The 24,565-nt window shown below is 38.4% G+C and overlaps 1 protein-coding gene across 4 annotated transcripts in view; it reads right to left on the bottom strand.

Annotated features, from left to right (window-relative positions):
* Positions 1-24,565, bottom strand: part of TTC21B (tetratricopeptide repeat domain 21B) — a 74,034-nt gene that overhangs the window by 9,195 nt on the left and 40,274 nt on the right. For 2 of the 4 annotated variants that reach the window (XM_073883030.1, XM_073883031.1), the window contains exons 20-26: positions 18,199-18,387; positions 16,660-16,770; positions 15,582-15,663; positions 7,812-7,962; positions 7,457-7,618; positions 5,016-5,211; positions 1,241-1,469 (exon numbers count right to left, since the gene is read on the bottom strand). In XM_073883030.1, coding sequence (XP_073739131.1) covers positions 1,241-1,469; positions 5,016-5,211; positions 7,457-7,618; positions 7,812-7,962; positions 15,582-15,663; positions 16,660-16,770; positions 18,199-18,387 — 1,120 coding nt within the window. The remainder of the gene's footprint in view (positions 1-1,240; positions 1,470-5,015; positions 5,212-7,456; positions 7,619-7,811; positions 7,963-15,581; positions 15,664-16,659; positions 16,771-18,198; positions 18,388-24,565) is intronic. The other 2 variants (XM_025853692.2, XM_025853694.2) reach the window with 2 other exon arrangements.

The raw sequence follows: 24,565 nt of genomic DNA, 5'->3' as shown, positions 1-24,565 counted from the left end.
TCATCATGGTTTTGATTTGCGTTTCCCTGATGGTTAGTGATGTTGAGCATCTTTTCATGTGTCCATTTTGGCCACCTGTATGTCTTCTTTGGAAAAAAATGTCTATTCAGGTCCTCTGCCCATTTTTAAATTGGATTATTTGGAGGTTTTTTGGTGTTGAGTTGTACAACTTCTCTGTATCTTTGGATAGTAATCTCTTATCAAATATATCATTGCAAATATCTTCTCCCACGCACAGATTGCCTTTTTGTTCTGTTGATGGTTTCCTTCTCTGTGCAGAAGCTTTTTATTCTGGTGTAATCCCAACAGTTTATTTTTGTTTTGTTTTCCTTGCCTGAGGGGTCTGGGAGTTTAGATTTTTGAAAACCTATTAATGAGAATCTGTTTTTCAAGGACAATTTAACTTAAAATTAGATGTACAGACTCTAAATTGATAAATGGCTTGATGTTTTAGGTTTTTAAAGTTCCTAAGAAAATAATAGCATTAGATGATCATAATTGTTTAAAAAACAAATGATCCACTTTGTAATCTAATTTGCTGAAAATCAAACAGATTTACTATGATTAAAATGTTGAAGTAATTGTTATGAATCTGTAAAGATAAATATCCTCAAGTTCCTACGTTAAGTACAATTATTTCTCAACAAATACTAACAAATTCTTAAAAAATGATAAAATAAAACCTTCTTTTTTTGTGACTAAACACCAAAATGCACTGTTACTAAAAGGCCTTGGGTTTCCAGACTTGAAGATTTTCAATTTCATACCTAAAGATAAGGACTTTTTAATAAACAAATTAAATGCTGAAAAGACTTTTACCCACAAAATGTATTATGCATAGTGGATTCTAATAATGTGAAAACAACATGCAGCTGCGGTAAATTCATCTAGAGTATTTCTTAATAGGAGGGACAGACGTCCGCAATTAACGTTCTTCTGCAATTTTCATTAGGTCTGGGATGAGCTCGATAATCACAGGCAAATGCTTGACATTCCATAAACACTCTCTGTAAGTGGGGCATACCACAGCTGAAACTTGAAACTGAATAAATCTCTATTTTCAAGAGCAAATGGCTTCTTTCTTCTTATTAATGTTTATTTCCTGACTGTGGTTAAGAATAAACATTTAATGTTCAAAAAACACACAAGAACCCTTAGAAATGGACCATCATTCTATAATAACCTATTACAGAAAACTTTTACATCGAAGGTTAACAGTTATTTTTTACTCTTCAGTCACCTACCTTATTATGACGCAGGCACCGTTTCAGCAGCTCTTCCGCCATGTCGTATTTTGCTGATTGAATATAAATATCAGCAAGCAGCAGCCAACCCTTCTCAAAGTCCTCAGCATCAATAGGATTCCAGTTCATTTTCGCAATCCGCTTCAGCTGGTTTCTGGCTCGTGGAGTCTGTTTCAAGATCATATAAGCTGTTGCCATTCCCAGAAGTGCTGGAATATGATCTTTCTGTAAGGACGCAAAACTTCAGACCCCCAGATCCACAAACACAGATGTCCTATGTTTAGAAGGAAACATGGCAAGTACCAAGGGCTCCACAATATGAGAACTGGCCTGTGGACTCCATATCTGGCTCCTCACAGATAACTGTGATATGGTCATTCTTTAATGCACCAAGTAACCTCAAGCTACCATGAAGAAACTTGGTCAGGCACCACGTGGTCAAAATAATCCAATAAATACGCAGATGCCATAACCACACGATTCAGACAATTAGGGCGACTTGATCTTTAATGGGACTGACTATTATGGTTTTATGTAGAAACAGAAAAAAACAAAATTCTATTTCAATATAATCCTAACTGGAACATTTGTGTTTCAGATTCAGCATTTTGGCTGCTTAGTTCTTTCACTTGTAAAACAAGAATGAGACTGATTTACCTGCAAATGATATTCCTTACCTACAGGAACTTGTACTGACTTACCTATATTGACTTTTTATAAAAACTGACTTCTATTGCTCCTTTTCCCTTCCTTCTTGTTTTATTCAAAAGCTTTTTCACTCAATAAAGTTTTACCAATGAAATGTTATAAACAAGGCATGTGATTAATGAATCACTTGGAAATTATGAAATAAATTCATGCCTTAAAATACTTTTAGACTTAAGAGTCTGCAGCTTCTTGATAGTGTCTGTAAAACGCAATGTTCTTTTAGAGGGAGTTCAATGTCAGAAAATGTCACTCTGTGAAACCAACAAACTAATAAGAATTGGTATAAAATGGAAGCTATTGGTAATCCACCCAGGAAACCAAATTACCTAAGCAGTATGTGTATATCCCTGATAAAACAAGGGTGGCTTCTTACATTTCAGCAGAGGGATTGTGATGTTTTTATAAAGGGGAGGCTTCAGGTTAAAATACAAACAAAGGATGAGCAACTGTGATATAGAAATTATATCAAGACTATAATAAAAGTGCACGGTTAGACAGAAAGTTTGGGTAACCAATACGGAACACTGTAAAAGGAGAATAGAGCGGTTTGTTCATTGTCCAACACCGACCATGGTTGGAAGTCAGAAAAAACCCTGGAAGAGAGAAGGACAATTCCTTAGAGCTTGATGAAAATAATTTTTCGGAAGATAAAACTTTGGTTGTAATTCTATGCCTACCCACAATCTTCCAATATGTGATTTGTCCTCCTAATTAAGGAATGGCAAAAAGGTCTGAGTGCCAAATCCAGCTAACTGGTAGTAGGTTTCGGAGACACGAGGGGTATATCATCCATTTATTGAGGACCCCTTCCCCTGCCTCCTCCTGTAGAAAGGAAAGAAAGTAGAGGCCTGCTCTGAATTTCTCAGCCAGGTCCTAGGACATTCCAAGCCAAGAAGGGTCCTGTAAACATGTCCAGATCTAGTCACATGTTAAAAATATCCCACACTATACATTTAAAAATAAGTTCTCTGATTTTAAAATACCACACCCTGAGTTTGAGTAGAATTAATCAATATCTCACAGCTTGATCACTACTGAATGAACTCAAGAATAGTTTCTAAAAGTACAAACCTGAGTTCCAACCCCTGCATTAGACCCACATGTCTTTTTTGGTGCAGACACCCTAAGGTGTTCAGCTGGCTTTCCTCTGTCTTTCTCAGTCACTCTGAACTGCAACGACTTTAGATCACAGAGGACAATACAGCCATGTTATAAACAACACACCCTTCAGGTTCAAGGTGACAGGATGAAAGCAGGTGGAAACATTTTGCTTGGGTTTAAGGTATCTTGCACTGCTTCCTACCCTGACTTTCTGTCATGTAACTCTTTTTCAATCAATCTGAATGCCACATAGTGTCGTGAGTATACAGGATGCTTCCCTGCCTCCTTGCCTTTGTTCATATTTTCCCCTGCCTCTAGAATGTATCTTCTCCATCTCTGCCTGTGAAATGCAATTTATCGTGGTTCTTCTTAAATCATACTTCTCCACAAAAGGGCCTCCCCACTCTCCTAATATTGTTTCCTACAGCACTTTTATCTGCAACTCTAGAACAGAATGTAATAGATTTTGGTTTGTACACGGTCAGTATGCTTTGCCTCATCTTCCCTGGATTGTGATAAACTTGACAGAAGAGACTGTCGTTGGTTTATCTTTAGGATTCCCCCACTGTCCTTAGCACCCACTGGCTGCTTAATGAATATTCATTATATTTAATACATGCAGCTTATGAATTGAAAGGAAAAAACGTAAGATAAAAAACTCATTGTTTCTGAAACTTCATGCATCAGTCTTTGGCTGGTATTGTCAGTAGACAGATTTGAGGGTAGCATATTACTAATCACATATGTAAGAATGGTAAAAAAAAATGCAGTCTCACCAACACAAGAAACTGGTCTTTGTAGGAAATAGCCACACTGTCACTCACAGCTTTTGGTGTTATCTCAAACATCACACTTTAAACTCTCTCTCCTACTTCGGGTCTCCATTTGTCAGCCACTGTCATCCATCTGCTGCCCCGTGGCCTGCCCCCTGAGAACATTACTTCACGGGCAGCAGACGGGCCCTGCTCTAGGACGTTGCTGCTGCGGGAGCTACCTGCTGTTTAGTTCCAAGGTGGCTTACAGTGCTCATAAAATGCCATCTAGGATACGTGTTCCGAAATGGCAACAGGGGCTGCAGGTTCCCCAAAGCTCTCCCGGGTCCCAGGAGGCAGGAGGAAGGGGCCCCTGTAGGGAGTTTTTAGTAGCTTACTGCCACCACTGTGACCACTGAACCACAAGGAAACACAGCAAAGTTCTGCATATCCGCTGAGAGACACAAATTTTGAGTTTTCGGTGGCCTACAACACTGGTGAGTGGAAGAACACGAAATCCAATGAGTACGCTTAGACCTAGCTATCGCCCACTGCTCACAGAGTGGGCACCTAGAATCCCTTCCTTAATATCAAGCAATCGAAGAAATATAGGACTATGTGAGGGAAGGAAAAACAGAGCGCCCAGAGAGTGAGAAGGTGGGTCTGAGTGAGTTGGAAAGAGAAGAAAGCCTCTGCTCTAATTATTATTATTGTTGTTACTACTATTATTATTGCAGGGGGTTATTTCAGCATTGCTAAAAAACACCACCATTATTCGCATGACTGAATTATAAGCTGTCAGTACTGATCTCATTTAGCCTTAGAGCTGGAAACATTTCAAGTCTGCCTAAGTGAAAAGGTGAGTTATCAATGCAGCCAGGTGTTTTTCACTTAGTCACTTAAGCGAAACAACACAGAACTTCTCCAGACAATACAGCCATTCCTTTGAGAGTTAATTTATGCCCTTTTGAAGAATTCTTCTTTCTCTAGAATTTATCATTCTAATAGAAAAATATAACAATGTATCAAAATAGTAACAAAATACTATCTTCTAGAAACAAAGGTACATTATGTAGAATTATGCCAAAGTATAGAGACAATTTTTACTTGTAATTAAGTCAATCTTCAGAAAATACACAGCTCATCAAAATACATATTTCTATACTGCCAAGGAAAGAGAATACAAAGCTGAAAAACAAAATCTACTGACCTCAGATGTTGCTATCTCGGTGAAGGTATTCAATGCTTGCTCAACATTAGACTTCTGTTTGGTAGCGACAAGGCAATAGTTTTCCATGATGCGAAGCTGTACGTGACCCTGAATGGTCTGAGGTTTTAGTTCTTTAAGGAGTTTTTCTGCTGTTCTCACTGCTAACTGCACAGACTCTTGCTTTTCAGTTGAATTACTATATACAATTAAAAATAAATCTCTTATGTCTATTACTCATGAAGTAAAATTCATTGAGATTAGACTGAGCCCTAGGGTACACTGGTTTCTTTTCTGCCACTAATTTGAAGTAATCCTTTTGCAGAATATCACTCATTCTCTTCTAATACAAAGCGAACCACAGTTATAATGCATTACATTTACACAAAATTAATGTAGCTTTTTTTTAAAAGATTTTATTTATTTATTTGACAGAGAGACACAGCGAGAGAGGGAACACAAGCAGGGAGAGTGGGAGAGGGAGAAGCAGGCTTCCTGCGGAGCAGGGAGCCTGATGCGGGGCTCGATCCCAGGACCCTGGGATCATGACCTGAGCCGAAGGCAGATGCTCAATGACTGAGCCACCCAGGCGCCCCCAAAATTAATGTAGCTTTAATAATACACCATTAAACATTTATTCACTTTAGACTGAAGACAAAAATTGGACAGTATCTACATGTGGTAAGTGTGTTCATTTCTGCTAACATAAAACTAGAATTCAGGATAAGTAGAATCATATAATTATCAAGTAGATCTACTCAGAAAATGAAAGAAAGGAGGGAGTAAAAACTGACCTTGCTAAAGCACCTACTCTGTGCCAAGCACTGCAATATTTTTAGCTGCCTATCTGACTCTCAGAAGAGAAGCTATGTATCTGGGGCGCCTGGGTGGCTCAGACAGTTAAGCATCTGCCTTCAGCTCAGGTCTTGCTATCATTCACTCTTTGCCCCCCCCCCCCCCCGTTCTCTCTCTCTAATAAATAAAATCTTAAAAAAAAAGAAACTATGTATCTGTCAAAAGGTTGCAAATTTCAAGTGCAATAACAATTCGAATATGTAGTATCAATTTTTTTTTAAATATATAAATCAATTAATAAAAGGAAACTAAATTCTCAAAGCCCAATCACTAAAGCTATTGGTCTTTTTCTTAGGCTTTAGGCTTTATCTTCTCTAAAACATTTCACACTGTTAGGTACCTTCTTCGAAGTTCCCCTCCTTTGCCTTTTGTAACATTACACAGTTCTGGGTCTCTTTCTACCACACTGATTGCCCTTTTCTGACCTCCCTTCCAACTCCAATCCCCTTAAATGTCAGCATGCTCAAAATTTAGTTCTCAAACTTCTGTCACTGCATTCTATTTGCAAAGAGGCCATTCACTGGGTTCCAACTATCTACTCTGAGGATCCATCCCCCAAACCTGCATCTCCAGCTGCGACCTCCCTCTTGTTTTGTTGTTTTGTATTTTCAACTATTTGCTAGAGATTTCCAGGAGAACAGCCTATAGTTGCACAACACTACGTTACCTTAACCTTTCTAACACAAACAAACATGCCTCTCCCTTGCTCTAAAACTTTCAATGGTCTCTATAATCTAAGCCTTCAAATCTGTCATTAAAACCTCTCAGCAGTCTGGTTCTAATTTTCTCTCACTCCTCTGTTCATCTTCCCCCGACTGCTTGGCGGCACTGCTAGGATTTCTGTGAATTCCTGTAACACTTAATATCCATTTTGCCCATTCCTGTTTTGTCAGAGACTGGTTTCAAGATACTGTCTTGCCTCCTAGGTAAGTTACTATGCTCCTGAAGGCAGAAACTACCTTATATACCTTATACATTTACATCTTTACATATCCCCTATCATGCTTTGCCCAGTTTTGGGAACAGCAACAAACACAGGTTGATAGCAATAACACCACTTATCTGCAGTGCACTACAGGGGCTCCCAGCAGGGGCTTCACGGAAAAAGAGAAATTAATCCACATCTTGCCCCCACCCTTGACTACTACATTAGGTTAACTCTGAGCTTAGTTCACAACGCTGTTGCAGGGAGCAAATAAGACAATGCATATGAAGTATGAAGTACAGGGTATGGCACAGAACTACCATTTGCTAAGGGGTTACTATCATTGTGTGGATAGCTTTTGCTAACATAATCACATTCTACAATTTATCCTGTTCTCAACAGAGTAACTAGGGGAGCGTCTTCGTAACATGCTTATTCTGATTTCGGAAACCTAAAAGCATTTCATGCTTGTTTCAAAGAACAGCCATTCTAGCTATGATTTTTTCTTTTTTTTTAATTTTAATTTTTTTTTAACTATGATTTTTTTCATCTGACCTTTCATTAGTGCTGTCCTAGAATTGAGCCCTCTTTCAGAAGGTATCCTTGCCGATTATCCCTAACAAGTGTTTCCAGAAAAGGGATAATTTGTCAAACGATAACTCACCCCAGGTCTCCATCCAGATTTTCAAATACTTCACCTCCAACAGTTTCATTATCTGGATTCAGACAGATTTCTATCATATTATAAAGGGCATTTTGGCCCCAGTCACTGTCTTTCCGAGCTTTATTAAAATGTCGAAGGGCATCATTTGGTTCTCCAGTATACCTTGTTAGGTGTTTAAAAAAAAAAAATCACTTATTTCAGTCGTTGACTACAAACTTTGTCATTTATAATCTCTTTGGTAAATAAAATTATTGACATTTTTTAAAATGTAGATCTTAAGACAAGGAAATTTATTCTACTTTATTCACAATGAGAAAAAAGCTATTACATAGGATTTATTCACCAATAGATTTACCAAAGATATAGTCCTTTACAGTATTGAAATCCTGGCTCCAATTTTGCTCTGGAGTTATGTTTTTCAGCCATTAAGAAAAATCTTGGAACATCCTCAAGTTTTCCACATCGTCTCAGGAAATCAATTAAACGAGATAATGTCATATAATTATCTAGAAACAAAGAATATTTTGGAAATAGATAACATTTTATATCTCTTGTTTTGACAGTTATAATCCTACTTCATTAAAGTATAGTTTACTTCAAATGAAGTAGAATTTAAATACAATCAAAAGGAATGCCTTAGGGGTTATAAATCCCTGCTAAGTCCAAGGTTACTAGATATTAAAGTGGAGGAAGAGGGCTGAGAAATACAAATGGACCAATAATTTAGGGCCATCTTATTTTCAAAATAATGCTATGGGCAACTGGATAAGGGTTTGGTTGGTCTGGACAGTGAAAGAAGCTAATCTATAAAATACAATACAATCTATAAAAATGTACATTTGTTGTAGCTTAATTTTCAACTGTTCCTGGGAACAAAACCTAGAAACAGTCTCTGAATTGGTCATCTAAACTCTAGCTGTGAAATTCAGGAGGGTTGATGAGATTGCACAGGCTGAGTCTATCTCTGACGTAAGGACTGCAGTATTCACTGCAGCTAGGAAGGGGGCAAGAACAGTACCTTTTGATTATAATGTTTGGGGCGGGCAATTAGAAATTTTACTCCAGACTTTCCTTAATATGCGTATGTGACTAATATACTAGACGCTAGCTTACCATAATATAACTGTGATAAATTAGTCCCAGTATTTTTTTTTTTTAAAGATTTTGTTTATTTATTTGACAGAGAGAGACAGCGAGAGAGGGAACACAAGCAGGGGAAATGGGAGAGGGAGAAGCAGACTTCCCGTGGAGCAGGGAGCCCGACGCGGGGCTCGATCCCAGGACCGTGGGATCATGACCTGAGCCAAAGGCAGACGCTTAATGATTGAGCCACCCAGGTGCCCCTAGTCCCAGTATTTTACTCCTATTTTATCTTCTCCCAAGAAAAAAGAATTAATTTAGTTCTTTGGTGTCAGGTATAATTTCCTGGCAGTTTCCTAGAAAGCCTTCTCCCAATTCTATCTAGTTCTTTTGCATCACTAAAATACCAAGTTTTGAGAAAAAATTAATATTTTTAAGATTGTAAAAATAATGCAGACACTTTAGAAAATTTGGAAAAACAAAGAAAAAGAGAAGTATAAAGAAGAAAAAAAAATTACTCATATTCCCACCAGCTAAAGATTACCACCTTTTGGTACATTTCCTTTCATATAGTTATGAGTGAAAATCATCCTATCAATATTTAAAACATATTTCTTTGCTTACATATATACAAAGTTGAAGTCACACTTTGGGTTTTAATTTTGGCTCAACACTGGTACAGTAAACGTTTCCCAAATGTCAATAAATGGTCTTCAAAAACATGAGTTAAATGGCTTCATAACAGTCTATTATATTGATGGGTCACATTTTGTTTCTCTGTAGTTGTCCTTTGTAGATAATTTGGGCTCTCAAGTTTCAGTTAGTACAGGACTCATAGTAGGGGATTTGCAAAATTCCTCATTATATAAGCTATGCTGATCTTGTTTGTAGGGTTAGAATTAAAACACACAAACAAAAACTTTATCTTTGATTTTATGTTCTAAGAGAAAATATCGTATGATCCAGCAAGTCCACTTCTGGGTATATATTCAAAAGAACTGAAAGCAGGGAATCAAGCAAATATTTGTGCATCAGTGTCTACAGCAGCATTACTCACAGTAACCAAAAGTGGAAACAACCCCAATGTTCATCATCAGATGAATGAATAAATAAAAACGTGGTGTATATATACACAATGGGATATTATTTGGCCTTAAAAAGGAAGGGAATTCTGACACATGCTACAACACGAATGAACCTTGAAAACATTCTATTAAGTGAAATAAGCCAGGCACAAAAGGACAAATACCATATGGTTCCACTTTATAAAAGTATCTATAGGAGTCAAATTCATAGAGAGGTAGAATGGTGGTTGCCAGGGGATGGGGAGAGGGGGAGTTAGTGTTTATCAGTTACAGAATGTTAGCTTGGAAGGATGAAAATGTTCTGAAGATGAATAATGGTGATGGTTACAAAAATAATTTGAATGTACTTAATGTCCTTTAGCTGTACACTTAAAGATGGCTAAAATGGTAAATTTTATTTTTATGTTATCTCAATAAAAATATTTAAAAAAAGAACTTCTGTAGGCTTTGTATCTATCTACTCTATTGTATGATGTCAAGATAATCCAGGTTATGATGACAACATCATCACTCACCTTCCTTGACCTATAATCTTGGGTATCAAGATTTTGTTCTTCCTGCCTTTTGGCATCACTAAAAAGCAGAGGATGGTAAGACCATAGCTTCAGAAAGAGAGGATTCAAATATCGGTCTTGTATTTTGGCTATGCAAATTCAAGCAAATTATTCAAATTCTATGAGTCAAGAAATACTTATTTTCTTAAAAGAGGATTATAATCTTGACCCTCAAAATATCACTGAGACCAAATAAAATAAGGTCATGAAAGAGCTTTAAAAATACAATGGTCATTAGGAATATTTACAACTCCAGAAGTTTTGATAGGAACTAGGGATAACTACCTAGAATAAAGTCACAGAATCTAGAAGTTGTATTGGATTAGGCAGGACATAAAGGTTAAAATTTCAGGCCAAAGTTTTTTTGTATGATATTACTAATATGTGCGATGCATGATGTTGCTAATATTATCTAAAGTCAACCTTGGGAGGCCAGGTAATAATTATCACCTTCTAATATTACTGAAATGTATTATTAAATTATCATCACCACTGATAGATTAAATTACATTAACTTGTCTCTTACTTAAACATGAAATTTGACAGCAGGCAAATTTCTGTACTTAAGGAATCCATTGAAAACTGAAATGTATTACATTCTAAAAAAACATAGCTCATACTTATTGATGGATAGTGAGAAAATATCAAAATACAGTGTGATGTGATGCAGCAGGAATAAAGTGCTAGGGAATTACAACGCACGGAATTCCTCACTTTGCCTGGAGGAGGTTTTGTACAGAATCAGACTTGTGGGCAGCCTGAAGGCTAAGAGGAGGATCTTGCCAGCCACACAGAGACATTCCAAGAGGCAGATGGTGTGTGCAGGGACGGAGCAGCAGAGCCCGGGGAGTGCTGCTAAGTCCAAGGTTACTAGATATTAAAAGTGGAGGAAGAGGGCTGAGAAATACAAATGGACCAATAATTTAGGGCCATCTTATTTTTCAAAATAATGCTGTGATTTTAGACTGTACCCTGGAGAGCCATCCTAATTTTTTAAGCAAAGGACTAGCTTCTGATTTATAAAAGTGATGTGATAATCCTATGAAGGTGTGGGGCAGCAAGAAATGAGAGGCTGGAAGGTGAGTGGGGGACTGCACCGCCTGGGTCAGAGGGGAGAGTGGCCCTAATTCGAGCCAGGGGCTAGGAGAGGGCAGCCTGCATATGACAGCAGGCTCTTCAGCACACAGAACCGATGGGACTTGTTCAGCAGTTAGTGTCGGGGAAGGAAAACCCAGGATGATGTGGAGATTTTGAGAGAGAAGAAGTGTCACTTGTCAAGAGAAGAGTAATTCTATCTCTAAGAAGGATTCTCTACTAGCTGGGTTAAGTCAAATTAGACAGTACATTTCTGAAGTAAGCTAAAATACAGCATTAACTTAAGGTATAACATGTACTGCTAAGGATGACCTATAATTCATGCAGAAAGTATAGATACGTAATTCTGATAAAACAGATCTGTGAATGGAGTCCTATTAGGAATAAAGCATAAACTACATAAAATATGACATAGACAGTAACAATCTTCTTAACATTTTACATTTTTAAATGACTAGATATTTGAGTCATTCATTGGTCCATGCAACCAATTAACATTTCTTCTGCACCACCTACATGTCAGGCAATGTGTGTGACACCAGGGATGTAAGACGTGTATGACATGATGCCCACAAACATGCGGGGCCTGCAGTCTCATGGAGAAGACAAATGTATGCATAAGTATTTTCAGAAAAACGCTAAAAGAGCTAAAGAGGTATGGAAGAAGTTTCCAGGAATGGGGTGATCGACTCATCCCAGTTTGTTGAGACTTTCTTTCTTTTAGGATCAGAAGTCCTGCATTGTGCAGGAGATCCCCCAGTCTCAGGCAAATCGAGGCATCACATAAGGCATCTTAAAACGTCGTAGGTGGTGGCAGTAAGATATAGGCTTTTGTTTTTGGCAAAGGGTGAGTAGATTTCAGATTATGTGTTGGGAAAGACAGAGAAGAAGAAGAAGAAGGCAGGCACAGTACACTTTAGGCAAAAGGAAAAAGAAACATGCAAAGACTGGGAGGTGTGGATGTATGTCCTTTGATATTTGATATTTCTGGAGTACAAGATCCTTACACTGATAAACTTGCAAATAATTTTTGTTTATAAACAGTCAGTCCAAAGTTTCCAGTCGACTACGCCAATTTGACTATTATTTATTTTAAAAGACTGCTGATGCTAAGTTGCCTGGCTGAGACCAAATTCACATGAGAGATGAGGGCTTCTTCAAATCTTCCATGTGAGCACACACTAGTGTCCTCAATGGCTTACAAGATTTGCAAGAGGGGAGGTGTGTTTTTAAAGAAGCCAGGCTGAATTACTGTCTCAGAGGGCAGTGCTACAATATGCGAACAGCTTAAGGCAGAACGTCAGTAGTACGTGCATCCCCTTAAGAGGCAATTCAGAGAAGAAGAAAAGGACACAACTGAGTCTGGAACCCAGGAGAGGAAAGCATGAGAAAAATAACTAGGCTGAAAGAAAGCAAGAATCCACTTTGGGCAACTGGGCGGGAAGGCCAGGCCTGTATTTTGGAGCCCTAGCGAGTAGAAAAGGTAAGGTAAGGTGCTGATGTCATGAACACCGAGCAGAGGCTGGGGCCAACGAGGCCAAGAAACAACCGCATGGCCTGAGGCAATCCGGTGGTGGGAGAACATTTAAAAAAAGACAATAAAAATGATACAAAGAAAAATGTTGATATGACCATACAGACAGACAGGACTTTTTTCCTCTCAATCTTGACCCTAGCTAGGGGTACTTTATTCGTAAGCAGAAAGCGTTGTTCTCAAATTCAAACTTTTTAAAGGTACAAGCGTTAGTAAGTACAACACGGAGAGGACACCTGGTGCTTTGAGTCGCCCTACTTGAAGGAGAGCCGTCCGTGTGTCCACGCCGCCCGGGCCAGGCAGCTCTGATCGCCCGCATCATCCCGCCACGAAGGCGTCAGGGTTTACAAGAACCGAATGACAGCTCCAGGGCTCCTCTGGGACTTCAAATTCTCCTTGGTAAAAACGTAAGTAACGCACATTACTGTTTCTACCTTCCCTTCCTGTTTTCCCCTTCCTTCCCTTCGCTCCTTTCCTTTGCTCCTTCCACTCTTCTTTCTATTCAACATTCACTGAGCACCGAACCAGCCAGATACCGTTCTAAATCCTGGAAACAGCAACGAAGACAAACTTCCTGGCCACTTGATGCTTATTTTCAGTGATTTATAATTTTTGTTTTGTTTTGTTTTACAAGGGTGATATGAAACAACAAAACACAAGACAGAAAGATGGAGAGCAGTAAGAGGCGCTGTTGATACAGGATGGCCGCGGAAGGGTGCTCTCAGGAAGTGGCATTCTGGCGCCACGTCCTGAAAGAAGGAAGTAGCCGCCACCTGGCTGTTTGGGAGAAGCATATTCCAGGACGGGGGAAGGGCAACTCTAAAGTCTCTGGGCACTAACCTGCTCAGACTGTTGCCTACCTAATATCTATTATCCCTTTCTTCCTCACTATCAGAATTCTGACTTTATACGACGTGGCCCTGGGTTCAGGTAAAGGATGACATTACCCACCATCTTGGCAGCCATGGAGGTGCTTTTAGAAAGGAGTTTTTTAAAGAAAAAAAAAAAAAAAAAAGGGTTCACTGGGGAGGTATGCCTTTGGCCCACCCCTACCCCAGCCTTTCTTCCCCATCCAGGTCCTGGAACACTGAGGCTAGAGCTGCAGTCATCCTGGACCATGAGGTGATCCTCGGAATGGAAGTTAGGCTGGTGACGACTGAAGAAAAAGGCAGAGGACTCAGGTGTCCTGATGATACTGTGGAACCTCCGTGCTACTCCCTGCATAACCTACTTTTAAATTTCTTTTACATAAGAGAAAGACAAAAAGCCGTAATTATTTAGGCCACCGGAATTTCAAGGCGGGGAGGCTCTGCTCCTTTCAGCTGAAAGCATTTCTAAACTGTCCAGAGGCAAGGAACAGAAACTGGGGTGCTTACGAGAACGGAGCAGTAATAATCGACAGGAGAGCTGATGATGGGCAGCTGAGCCCCGGTGGCAGCAGCACAGGAGGTAAAAGGTGATGGGATCCCAGACGGACCCTGAAGGTAGAGCAAAGAGGGATCTGCTGACAGGCGGCATGTGGTACAGACAAAGATGAGCCAAAGGCCACTGTAAGAATTAGGGCCCGACAAAGTGGGTAAATGGTGCTGCTATTTACTGAGGTGAGAAATGGAGAAGGAGCAGATTTGAAGGGACGGAAAGATCAACCGTTCTCCGTGGGCATGTTAAGCTGGAGATCCTCCAGGACAGCTGAGTGGGAACGTAAACAGACAGTGGTGTGTGTGAGGCAGGACGGGAGATGCACATCTACAAGACACCAGCACGCACACAGGACGTAAAGCCACGGGCCTGCATGAAGTCACCCAGAGGGCATAATGTATAAAAAAAGAGAAAAAGTTCAAGAGCCAAGGTCTAGAACATTCTGAGATTGACAGGTCATAAAGAGAAAACAGATCAAGCAAAGGGGTGGGGCAGCAGAAAGCAGAAAACCCAGGACATCCTAGCACCCCAGTAGACAAGTGGAGAAAGTCCTTCCTGAGGGCGGAGAGAAGCTGTGCTAATAAGGACGAGGGCAGGCCGCGCTGGCGGAGAGCTGAGACCTGAACGCGGGCCCCGCAGCACAGAATTGGCTGGCTGTCCTGCAGGAGCAGCTTCCCTGGACTGCAGGAGTGGAGCAGCCTAAGGGGACGCAGCTTTGAGGCGATTTGCTAGAAAGGGAGACAGAAGAATGGAGCCATCACTGGGAGGAGAGTTAAGAATTGGTTTTTATTTATTAACGTATTTAGTATGTTTGTGTGTGGACAGGGGCAACAATGGTGGTGCAGGAGAGAGAGGGGTCAGGAGGGAAGCGCTCTAGGAGGTGAGGGGTGGCGTCCCGGGCCCATGGGGAGATGCTGGCTGCATGGTGGGATGGCAGACCTGGGGAGGGCGATGGCTGGGAGCAGGCCGACTTTGTGACAGGTGGATGTAGACATTCTCTTTCAGTTGCTCATATTTTCCTACTCAGGTAGGAGGCAACATTTTTAGCTGAGGACAAGGAAGGGGCAGAGTGGACTGGAGGTTTTAGGAGGGAGGAGAAGTGTAAAAAGTACTTGGAGGGAGCGAAATCATTAGAGAAATACAGCAGGATGGCCAGGCAGCATCTGAGGGCCCATTGGGGTCTGTGGTCATCATTTAAGGCGAGGCCAGTCCATGCTCTTGCATTTTCCTTACAGCTATTTCTGCAGCTCAAGGGCAAGTGTGGACTAAGTAGACAGCTGGATTCAGCCGAGGCTTCCATAATAGCCAAAAAGAGGCTATTATGCATTAGAAAAAAAACATAATCAGTGGATATTTACCTGGTTTGCGTTCTAAAAGCTGCTGTAAATGAAACACTGCTTGTTCATAGTCCTGTTTTCTGAACATGAGATCTGCCATCATCTATAAAGGTAAAAGTTGGTTCTAAAAATATTGCCATTATGTTTTAGAAAGCACATCTTTCCTATCAGATAGATTTACGGCTATGCAAACACATACAAAAAACACGAGGGAGGCAAAGATTATAAAAAGGAGCCATTTAAAATTCAAGTATACCTTAAGCAAATTAGCACTGATATCAGCCTAACAGAAGATAATTAAGGATGTGAAACAGATCGCTCTGTTCACAAAACTTTATTTTTAGCAGAAAATATGTTCCAACTGGTTATTTTAAAAACAGAAATTTGAAGGGAATTGCACACTCTATGTGTTATCATTGAAAAGATACCTCCCTGGACTTGGCTAAAATGATGGGAAGATTTAAAAAAACCAAAACACTCTTAAACCCTCAATATTTCAAAAGAATTTAAAATGAGCAAAATCTACTGAGATTTTCTTATTGTGTGTTTTAAAAGGGATACTTTCTATATTTCTTTTTAGTTATAACTTTCAGTGAACCTCATGCACTGTCATCTATGTAGCTGTTTGAAAGCTAATGAATACCTCAACCCAGGCAAAAATGAGAAAGCAAAAGCAAAACTCTGAAACACACCATCTTAGAATGATATACGAAGTTTTCCTCTGAAACTCCAAAAGTCCCACAGAAACTTTTAAATGAGTCCAGCATGTCTGGGTAAGAACTTAAGACTTAGTCGTTAGCAAATTATAGCTTTATCACATGAACTCCTCCTGACCAAGTATCCTCTTTGGCATAAAGAAAAATTAACTAGGCCTGCCAGGGCAAGTGAAGATCTGATCCAGGTTTACCATTCTTATAAAACAAAAAGACTCTTGGTCTTTATTGGTAAAATGAACTAATAATGTTAAAAATATTATTTCTTCCAAAAGCCAACATGAGCTAGGTCTCTCTAGTATTAGTTTTATCCGGTAAAACTGAAAACTTCCCCATGGAATATAAAACACAACGGCCCTTATGGCACTGAAGTCTCACGGACTGACCATGGTGGCAGCCTCACTGTCCTGGTCACTCTGGAGAAGGAGGGTACAGTGCCGCAGGCAGGCATCGGGGTCATCCTGTGCCAGGTATAATCGTGCCAGCTCCAACAGTATCTACAGAAAAAGGGCAACATCAGTCAGAAACTATCTGGAATAAAACGTGAGTAAGGAAAATGTTTGGACACAGATTACGCCTTAGTTGACCAAAACTGATTGCAATAAAAATGCCAAACCTGAGAGGCAGGAAAGCTAAGGCATGTTCGGCTCTACTTTCTCTTATACTGGAACAAAAGGGGAAAAACAGGTAGCAACTCACTCGAAAGGCAGAGAGACACAAAGCACTGTGAAAAGAACACTGGTCTTAAATCAGGGATTAGATTCTGGTCCAGGCTTCTCCACGATGGGCCTAAGTCCCTGTTACCTCTCTAAACCTGTTTTCCCGTTTGAAAAATATAAAGCTTGGAGCAGATGATTTCTAAGGTATGCTTCAGATTTCAAACCATGATTCCAACTCCCTCAGCCACCACTAAACAAGGTACCTGTTTGGTTATGCCTTAAAGGTTACTTCTGCCTCACATCTGAGTTGTATTCATTTTAAAATATTCAATTTAAAACCTTAAATTCTAACATATGGCCGTCTTTTGTTCTATACCATGAAATAAAGTCAGTCAGAGAAAGACAAATACCATATGATTTCACTCATATGTGGAATTTAAGAAACAAAACACACAGGCAAAGAAAAAAAAAGAAGAGAAAGAGGAAAACCAAGAAAGACTCTTAACCACAGAGAACACACTGCTGGTTACCAGAGTGGGGGGAGGTGTGGGGGGGAATGGGTGACACAGGTGATGGGGATTAAGGAGGGCACTTGTTATGATGAGCACAGGGTTACGTATGGAAGTGTTGAATCACCGTATTGTACACTGGAAACTAATATTACACTGTATGTTAACTGGAATTTAAATTAAAAAAAAGGAAAAAAGAAGTATTTAGCCATATATAAGTTTTTAAAAAAAATTAATCTATCAAGATCTGAAAGAGTAACAGGATTTTAATTTACATAACCAGAGACTGTAAAGTTTTCTATACCAGTATTATCCTTACATTATTCTCATGCTGAACCACTTGAGGTAAGCGATTCAATCTAGTCACCTTTTTTTGCATATCCAGCACAAACAGCAATTGAAATGCAGAGGTATACAACAGCACTTTAGTAAAGTGAACTGAAGCATCTAGATCCAGATATTCGAGACGGAGAAATTGTTTTAAAGTGATTATTAAAACACAGATTAATATCAACAAAACCAAAGACCTTACAGATTTACTTTATATCACTTGTTCTGTAACTTTAAAACTCTAACATTATTAAGGCATCATATAAGTATTTCAAAGAATTTCTAGAAACGATATTTATTTTTTGGCTTGTGTTTTTATTACATTTCTTTTTTGACAAATAAACTGGTAAGAATTTTACATTTGGGGCAACAATGTAACAGATGACATCTGGAATAAAAGGTGGTGAAATTGTATAAAGGTACTGACCTTATTATCTGTTTCACAATGAACAAGAGCCTCTCTATAAAACTTAATTGCTTTTTCATAGTCTCGCTGAGCAACAGAATGTTTTGCAATCCCTGCACAAATTTCAGCCGCTAAGTGTTTCTGTGCAGGAGCTGCGTCTGGCTGTTCCATCTGAACACGTTTTAGTACCCGAGCTTGTAATTCTCGAGCCTAAAAAAAAATGAGGATAAAAAAGAATTTAAAAAAGAAAGAGAAAATAAATTAAACCATTCTCAATAATTCACACACAGCATAATTGTACAGAAGATCTATTTAAGCATTACTGGCCCTCAATGTAACAAAGCCTGATCCAAAGAAAATGTCTTAATTAAGGTCTTAAACATGCGCTTGTTTGCAAATGAGCCAGCGTGCACATATCTTTCCAACCAAAGTAGAAGAACATTACTGAGTCTTTTCCCACTGTTATAAGGATTATGTACAGAAAGCTCATGAAGGAGGAAATGCAGCCATGAAACAAAAATTTGAAAAAGAATCTAGATGCTGTAAATAAGTGGAAATGTAAAATGTTTATTAAATTAATAAACTAGTATCTAAAAATTATTAAATCAAATATTGGCAGGTTTCAGAGAGTAAGTACATCCACATATTGTTAATGGCATACGAATGAGTCCAATCTTTCTAGACTGGACTAAACAAAACATGCCAACTTGGTAAAACTAACCAGACTATTGAACTTAGTTGTTCCACTCTTAGGAAGGTATTATGGATATTACTGGAAGAAAAAAGGAAACATGTTATCTATTATAAGGAAAAAACAATCTCTGTTATTTGTTGTAAAAAGAAAAAAGAAACAACAAAAAACTAGAAATCTGAAAGCAACTCAAATGTCTAATGACGGGGAAATGACTAATCAATTGATGGTGTATATATGAGGTCCAATGCTATATACAGAAACCCAGAAAGAAGGCAGGGGCCTCCTTCAAGAGGAGTACAGGGCCTACTCCTGCAGAGTAGGCTGCTAAACGGGGAAGAGTATCAGCCTTATCACCTATATGTTTGATTTCTGAAACACTGAGACCTTCCTTTTGTAAGTGACAGAGAAATCCTATGTTTTAGGCCTTCACAATAAAATTTAACTTTGAGCTATAGATAAGCATCCACTAATGCATTCATGCATTCATTTAACAAAGAGTAAATGCCCACCATCTGCCACACATTCTGCTACACACAGGGAGCCCTTCTGGGGACTCCTGTCAAAATGTTGGTTGACAACTGGTATTTGATGAAGATGGTCTAAAGCTGAGTATTCTTCAGAACCACGGGTCATAAAATTAATTTAAGGCAACATAATAAGCATTCTTTTGGAAATGAAAGAGGAAAGATTAGAAAATAATGGTGTATATAGCATGTGGTCAAGGGTAATACTGTTTCATGGAAGTTTTACTTTGGTTATATTAATGTGTGCTTATTTTAAGTACAGAGATATGTGCACATTTGTGTATTTCATTTTTTTATATATGTAAATATTGGTGTGCATGGTTTTGCACACAGGTGAACATATGCACACAATGACAAAAAACTCTGAAAAACCAGTCTAAATAGAGTGATCGTTTCTTTCCGTTTCGCAGTACCTTTTATACCTGTTGTTCCAGCTTAATTCTGCCTTCTTCCCTTTCAAAAGTATTTTGACTTGAATGATAAATTCTATGGTCACCCTAGGTCTAAAAGATATACAATTCATTCTCTAGCTAGTCTAATTTTTATCTCTGCAGCAACTAAATCTCTACAAAGTCAGACAAGACCTCATTAGCTTAACTTCCTAGAGAAACACATTTATAAGTTAGATTTTGTGATGCTTTGCATTTTTTTTTTTTTGTTAAAAGATTTTATTTGAGAGGGAGAGAGAAAGAGAGAGAGAGCGCATGGGTTGGGGGAGGAGCAGAAGGAGAAGCAGGCTTCCCACTGAGCAGGGAGTCCGACGTGGAACTCAATCCCAGGACCCTGAGACCATGACCTGAGCTGAAGGCAGACGCTTAACCGACTAAGCCACCCAGGTGCAAAGAAATGCTTTGCATTTTCTTAAAGGTAAATAATCAGGGCAGATTTTTTGCGCAAAATTCTTTTGCATTTCTTATAAAAGGCATTTCATGAAAGAACGCTCAATTATTGTAAGTAGATACAATGATCATTATGAAACATTTTCATGCACAATAAAATTTTCTTAAAGAATTGATACCATTCCCTATGTTTTCCTTGGATTCCAGAAAGATCAGAACTAAATTTAATTATCTATTACAATAACTATGTTAACCTTGATTGTCAATGCATTTACATTTCTCAGGGGTGCCTGGTAGCTCAGGTGGTTAAGCATCTGCCTTCGGCTCTGGTCAGGATCCCAGGATCCTGGGATCGAGCCCTGCAACAGGCTCTCTGCTCAGCAGGAAGCCTGCTTGTCCCTCTGCCTACTCACCACTCTTGCCTATGTGTTCTCTCTGTGTAAAATAAATAAAATATTTTTTAAAAAATCAGAATATCACATTACTTTTTATATGATGAATTGTAAGTGACAGAGAAATCCTATGTTTTAGGCCTTCACAATAAAATTTAACTTTGAGGTATAAATAAGCATCCACTAATGCATTCATGCATTTATTTAACAAAGAGTAAATGGACCTATATAGACATAATGGAAAAATCCACACAAATGAATGTTAAGTGAAAGCAGCAAAAATAATCTGTATTATTTAAATATATAAAGTTAGAAAGTCATAAAATTCTTAGTGTTTTATGGCATATGGGTTATTTATATATGATTTATTTAATTTCATTTTCACAGAAATGATGGTTAATGTAATATGTCAAAAAGTGATTTTTTCCCTGTAATTAAAAAATTAAAATAATGTATGGTTTCCTTTCAGTCATTCAACTAAAATTTCAAGCACCTATCATGGTTGACAGATTTTAAGAGGACTCCCATGATCCTCACCTCTTGGTCTTCACTACCTTGTATAATCACCTCCTTTGTGTGAGGCGCGACCTATAACTTGCTTGTAACCAGTAGAATACGGCAAATATGATGGAATATCACTCCCATGATTACATCATGTAAGACTGTCTTGTTAGCAGACTCATTCTACAGCCTTTCTCCCTTGCTGGCTTTGAAGAACTAAGTAGTCATATCAGCTGGCCTATCAGGCAGGGTGCTGATGAACCTCTAGGGTGTGAGAACCTCTAGGATCTGCAACAAGAAGCAAACAAGAAGCTGGAGCCCTAAGTCTTACAGCCTTGAGGAAATGAATTCTGCTAATAACCTATGTAAGCTTGGAAGTAGATCCTCCACCAGACAAGTCTCTAGATAAGAACCGAATCCTGGCCATACCTTGACTATCTTTTTTTTTTTTTAAGATTTTATTTATTTATTTATTTATTTATTTATTTATTTATTTATTTTAATTGACAGAGAGAGAGAGATATCGAGAGAGAGAGAGACAGCGAGAGAGGGGACACAAGCAGGGGGAGTGGCAGAGGGAGAAGCTGGCTCCCGTGGAGCAGGGAGCCTGATGTGGGGCTTGATCCCAGGACCCTGGGATTATGACCTGAGCTGAAGGCAGCCACTCAACCAACTGAGCCACCCTGATGCCCCCACACCTTGACTATCTTGACACCTTGTAGAGAACCCAGCTAACACATGCCCAGAATATGGACCCACAGAAACTGTGAAAAAAATAAATGCGTGTATTGTTTTCATCAACTAAAATTTGTGGTAATTTGCTACACAGCACAGAAAACTAATGAGACAAGCATTTGCTAGGGTCACAAAACATGGGACTACACCTACTCTCCCGGAAATTTTAATTTTAGCAGAAAGATAGATAATAAAATAATTACAGCAAATTATGAGGAGTTTTATGACTGGGAAATACCACTTTCCATGGGAGTACATAATATGAGACCTAACCTAGTCTTGGAGGTGAAGTGAGATATAAAGAATTACTGGTAGTTACATCCATGTTGAGTTTGGGAAAAGAAAGGAGATGGAACCAGAGTACAGACATTAGGAATTACAGGTGAAGGAAAGAAGGTAAGGGATACTATTGTTTGACCAAAGAATTAGAAGGAAAAATGGCTAGAAATACAGAGAAAATTTATGTCAGGTAAGTCTGTTAAATAATTTGCTGTTTATTCTAGAGGGCAGTTTTCTCTACAGAGCAGTTACTACTACATGTTTATAAGCGACGGAGTAACAAGATTAGGTCTGCCTTTCAGACCGATTACACTGGTGTTGTGGAGAACCGACTGGAATGAAACAAGATTGGAAGAGGAGAGGGATCAGGCAGGAGGCTACTGGAGGAGTCTGGGCAAAAGATAATGCTGGACAGGGCTAAAAGGTGACAGAGATGACAGAGATGGAAAAATGGGGAGTAATTTCAGAAATCTGGAGTTTTTAAAAAGTGAATTAATTAAGACGTGGGGATTCCCTAAATGTAGCAGTTCTGACACTGCCTAAAATGTTTAGCAACTATGCAAAAATACTACGATGGAACTCCTAAATTTCTATACTGTGGGGATTAGGCTCAATAAATGGTTCCTGAATAAATGACCTTTAAATACCAAAAACTATGATTACATGTGTAAGTTTCTGTTTGAACTGTAACTCAAGATTTATCTTTTTGGATATCAGAATGCAGAGAATGTTAACGATTGGGAAGAATTTTTGGCTCTTTAAATTTTATTAAAGATGAATAATCTCCGTGCTGTAACATATGAACTTAAAATTAATTAAATTTGGTTCACTGGCAGAGCCTAACCATGTATACTGTTTATCCTCTTCTTAGTGTTGCTTGAAATATCTGCTCGTGTAACATAAGGACTCACGTAACCAGGGCAGCTGGGACTAGTAATATTCATAAAAAGGTAAAATGGGCCAAATTCACTTCTAAAATATTTTAAACATCTAAATTTACTGAAACTACACTTTCTTTGTAGCTAGTGGTAGCTAACCTAGGATTAGGCATAATTTTCTTACCATGGGATCAGAATATAAGGATAAAACATACCAACAATTAAGGATAGGATATTAACATTTTAAAGATGACATGTTGTAATGAAATCATAAATTTAGATGGTTATCACAGAAATCAAATGGCCCAAGCTCAATTCATTCACAACTAGAATAAAAAAATTGGACATACTGGACAAATTACTGAAATATTTTACACACAGATACACACACCCCACTGTTAGCTAAAGCTCAAAGTCAAAACATTTAATAAATTATTTGGAAAATGCAGAACTCTTCTGGGTACATGAAAATTAGGTCAAAAGGTGGCAAGTAGTGCGGTATTCTAGAAAGCATACAGGATTACTAGTGAAGTACTCTATGTTCTACTTCAAGCTCTGAGAAGATGGAGGATAAATCAATTCACAAACCTGACTTAACTACCACATATTGAACTAAGCATTCAGTAATGCCAGAAACACATTATTTCAAATCCACATGGAACCTATAGCAAAACTGATTATAATATAGGACAGATACCAAGTTTTGACAAATATCAAAGGATTGAATTGTTCAAAGTATGTCTTTGACCACGGTGGAATTAAACTAGAAATCAATATCCAAAAGATAATAAGGACTCAAATACAGAGAACTGGTGGTTGCCAGAAGGGATGGGGTGGAGGGATGGGCAAAATAGGTGAAAGGGATTAAGAGGTACCAAAAAAAAAAAAAAAAGATAACAAGAAAATCAGAACTGCCTGGAAATAACCCATGGGTTAAAGAAGCAATCAAAGTAGAAAGGAGGAATATTATGAACAGAGTAATAATAAACTTGTGGGAGGTAGCTAAAGCAATGCTTGAGAAAAATTATCACCTTGAATGAATAAGAACAGAACTAAGGCTAACTAATCCATTACCGAACATACTATTTCAATAAGCTAGGCAAAGATCAACAAACCAAACCCAAAAAGAAAGTAGAAGAAACTAATTAATGAGATAAAAGGAAAACATTTAATGAAGCCAGAAAAGGCAAAAGTTGGTTCTTTGAAAATATTAAGATAATAAACTCCTGGCATAATTGATCATTAATAGAAGGAAAATAAAATAAAATCACCAATATCAGGGCCATAAAAAAAGACATTTTTATAGCACTTGCAGACATTCAAAAATAAGATATAATGAACAAATTTAAAAATACAGCTGTTCAACCTAACCTAAGAGGTTTAAAAATGATCAATCTGAATTCTAAAGATGTTGAATCCACCAATAAAAACCTTCCATCAATGAAGCCTCAAGGTCCAAATGGTTTTAACTGAATTGTTCCAAACATTAAAGAAACAGCAATAGTCTTAGAGATCCAAACACCTTCATGAACGTAGATATACAAAT

The sequence above is a fragment of the Callorhinus ursinus genome, unplaced genomic scaffold, assembly GCF_003265705.2.
Source record: "Callorhinus ursinus isolate GAN/ISIS: 27379988/994484 unplaced genomic scaffold, GSC_fseal_2.0 scaffold2, whole genome shotgun sequence".
NCBI lineage: Eukaryota > Metazoa > Chordata > Mammalia > Carnivora > Otariidae > Callorhinus > Callorhinus ursinus.
The sequence above is the reverse complement of the archived record's forward strand: the minus strand, read 5'-3'. Positions and strand labels throughout refer to the sequence as shown.